Source organism: Halyomorpha halys, unplaced genomic scaffold, assembly GCF_000696795.3.
Source record: "Halyomorpha halys isolate HHAL.00 unplaced genomic scaffold, Hhal_1.1 Scaffold20.1, whole genome shotgun sequence".
Lineage (NCBI taxonomy): Eukaryota > Metazoa > Arthropoda > Insecta > Hemiptera > Pentatomidae > Halyomorpha > Halyomorpha halys.
Window position 1 is genome coordinate 1793652 of NW_027110474.1, and position 2944 is coordinate 1796595.

At 26.8% G+C, this 2944-nt stretch overlaps 1 protein-coding gene across 1 annotated transcript in view; it reads right to left on the bottom strand.

The window, feature by feature from the left end:
* The window catches only part of chas (chascon), a gene marked incomplete at its 5' end in the record, with an annotated part of 397334 nt that overhangs the window by 251928 nt on the left and 142462 nt on the right, over positions 1-2944 (bottom strand). Inside the window, 1 exon segment of the mRNA XM_067048669.1 lies at positions 341-510. Within this exon segment, the coding sequence (XP_066904770.1) occupies positions 341-510 (170 nt within the window).

A 2944-nucleotide genomic window follows, 5' to 3' on the forward strand; every position in this document is an offset into this window, starting at 1 on the left:
TTTATTAACAGGATGTATATATATATTGTTTATTACAATTACTATCTCAATTCATCTAACGCTAAGGTGCCTATAAAATTTTTCTAATAATATTTTCCCCCAAAATTGACAAAAGAATAGATGGTCGCAAATAGAATGGAAAATATTTTTGCTCAGTCAAAAAATAGATTTTTCAAGTACAAAAGCATACATTGTTTAGGCATCTTATTCCACTAAAAACATATTCTCAAATATAGAAAAATATATCAATGCTACTGCTCATCCAAATCATCTCTGATAAGACATCCCTGAAATTTATCCTCTATAGACAAAATTAAGATTACGGACTTGAAGGACTTACTTCAGTATTTTCAGACTCCTCCTTAGTAGTGTCTTCAGTTGTTGTAGTCGTTACTTTAGGACCTGAGTCTACGACAACTTTCCCATCTTTGAGGAGGACTTCTCTCTGGACTCGTGTGGCGATTTGCCTTTTTGTTACAACTTCAGTTTTCTTTTTTCGAATCCACTCCTCTGTAAAAGAAAAAGAAAAATTAGGAAACAAATTAGTACTCATACAGAATAATAAATATTAATTTTTAATAGTGGGTTGTGTTGATGTTAAACACATAAAATATGTATATCATTAGATCTCGATTCATAAATGAATATTTCATGGTATAATCATTAAAAAAAAGATAATATAAAAGGATATGTAATCGTAACGTGTAAACATATGAACACATTGACCACTTCCTCAACATAGTATAAAATATTGAATTAATAAATTAAAAAAATCATAGAAACTGCTAATTACAAGTAAAAACTTATAGCTAAAAATTAATTTCAAAACAGATAAAAAGAATTACATTATCTATGACACCTAAGCCATTAATAAATTGGAAATTTAAAATATAATTACCAGAGAAATTATAATTATGACTAAACAACACAATATAATGTTGAACCATATAATAAATTAATACAGCAGAAACATATAATTATACATTAAATTTCAGGTTAATCCTTATTAGTTCAGTTACAGTAGGGGTAGTCATGATCTTCTGTTTAACAGGTTAAAGTGTGTTATATGGAGAAATATTTCCTTATTTTAGCATGTTAAAACGATCTAACACTTGAGAGTCTGTCAACAGGTCTACTAAATGGAGAATAACGATACACACCAGACCAGCTGAGCTTCACACTATTTTGCCTATTGTTTTGATAGGGAAGATGCTCGTAGTTCAAGGAACTTTTTAAACTCTAATAAAGTAACGGATAAAAATAATAATAAATTAATTTTTTTTAAATTACGAGAGAGAAAATGAGGAACACGTGAGATGGGGGAAAATGTGACGAAGCTGATTTTATTATAACATTAAGATTACAAGGTTAGAAAACAAGTAGCTCAGAAAATCCGTTAGGAGCTCCTCTGCATTTAACAAATAACATAGACTTTAAATTAGGCTGTTTCCAATCCAATATTTAACATTTACCATGTTAACATGTTTTACATTTAACACTACATCGTAAGTACCCCTAATGAGAATAAATGACCAACTCACCTTTTTTAAATATATTTATCATGACTTTTAAAATATATATTAGACAGTATAGGTTTACCATTGGATAATAAATTTTAGACTAAGTAGGGAGATATTTTATGCAATACCAATTAGTTAAAAAATGACAACCATGCTAGGTAATTATTGCAAATATAATAAAATTGTCTAGTTATTTCAGTATAAATACTAAATGAAAATAAATGCAATGCTCGTTGCTGTGGATATGAAGACGTATTGATTTAAATAATTAGTCCCAAATCAATGACTTATAATCAGGAAAAGTTTTTTACTACAGCCAAATAATCTTTAAAAAAAGAAGATAAAGGCAGAAAATAAAAAAAAGGAATTAGCAATAAAATCAATAATTACACTTTTGTTTATACGAATGTTAATTATATTATTTCTTATTATACGATTATTATGTATGTTTTAATAAATTCACATAAGCATGAAACTATATTACCTTATGATGACATATTGTAATTCCCTGAAATCAAACGTTTCGCTGAGCTCCATTCGTAATTGTCATTAACTATTAATTTATTTTTAAGGTAAATATAAATAAGGTTATTAAATAAAAAAATATTATGAATTAAAAAACAAATTAAATTTATAAGGACTATATCCAACAGCGTATTCCGCATAATCCGAAGTAAATAATACTTGGAAGTGTGGGATAGTCAGTATTTACTAATAATTCAATAAACTTCTGTAAGCGATATTACTTTAAACAAAAATTCATTTTATTGTATTTAAATAAAAACAACAAAGAGTTAATGAAGTTTTATTTGAGATTTCACATCGCAGATACAACTTATAAAAATTCTAGTTCATCGGGACATACTCCAGTAAAATTAATAATTGAAACCATACACTAATGAAATGTAAGCAAGACTAAAGGATCAACGGACTAGTACTTTGTTGTTATATACGGGCTACTCAAAATGATTATGCTTTATTCAAATGTTCAATATATATTAAAATACAGAGATGTCCAATAAAAATACTTTATTTATTAACAGGATGCATATATGGAAAATCATGTACTAACAAAATGTATTTGTATAATCCAAAATAGTGTTAGGACATTTAATGGCCCGAGCGTCTTTTAGTGGGCCCAAGAAAAATCAACTCTTATTAATTTTTTAGGCCATTTAGATAATATTATTTTTGGAAAAATTGTTCACGTAATAAAAAAAACTTTATTAATACATTATTTTCCTTAAAGATATTTAGTTTTTAAATAGCGTATACCCTTCTTGGGCAACCTGCACATTAGGATTGTATGTGATTTTGCGGTTTTATTGTACTATTATTCTAATATTTTTATTTAACTTATAGCTGAAAATAATAAACAAATATTAACTTTCATATTTGTAGATATATTCTTATTTTTCATTTAC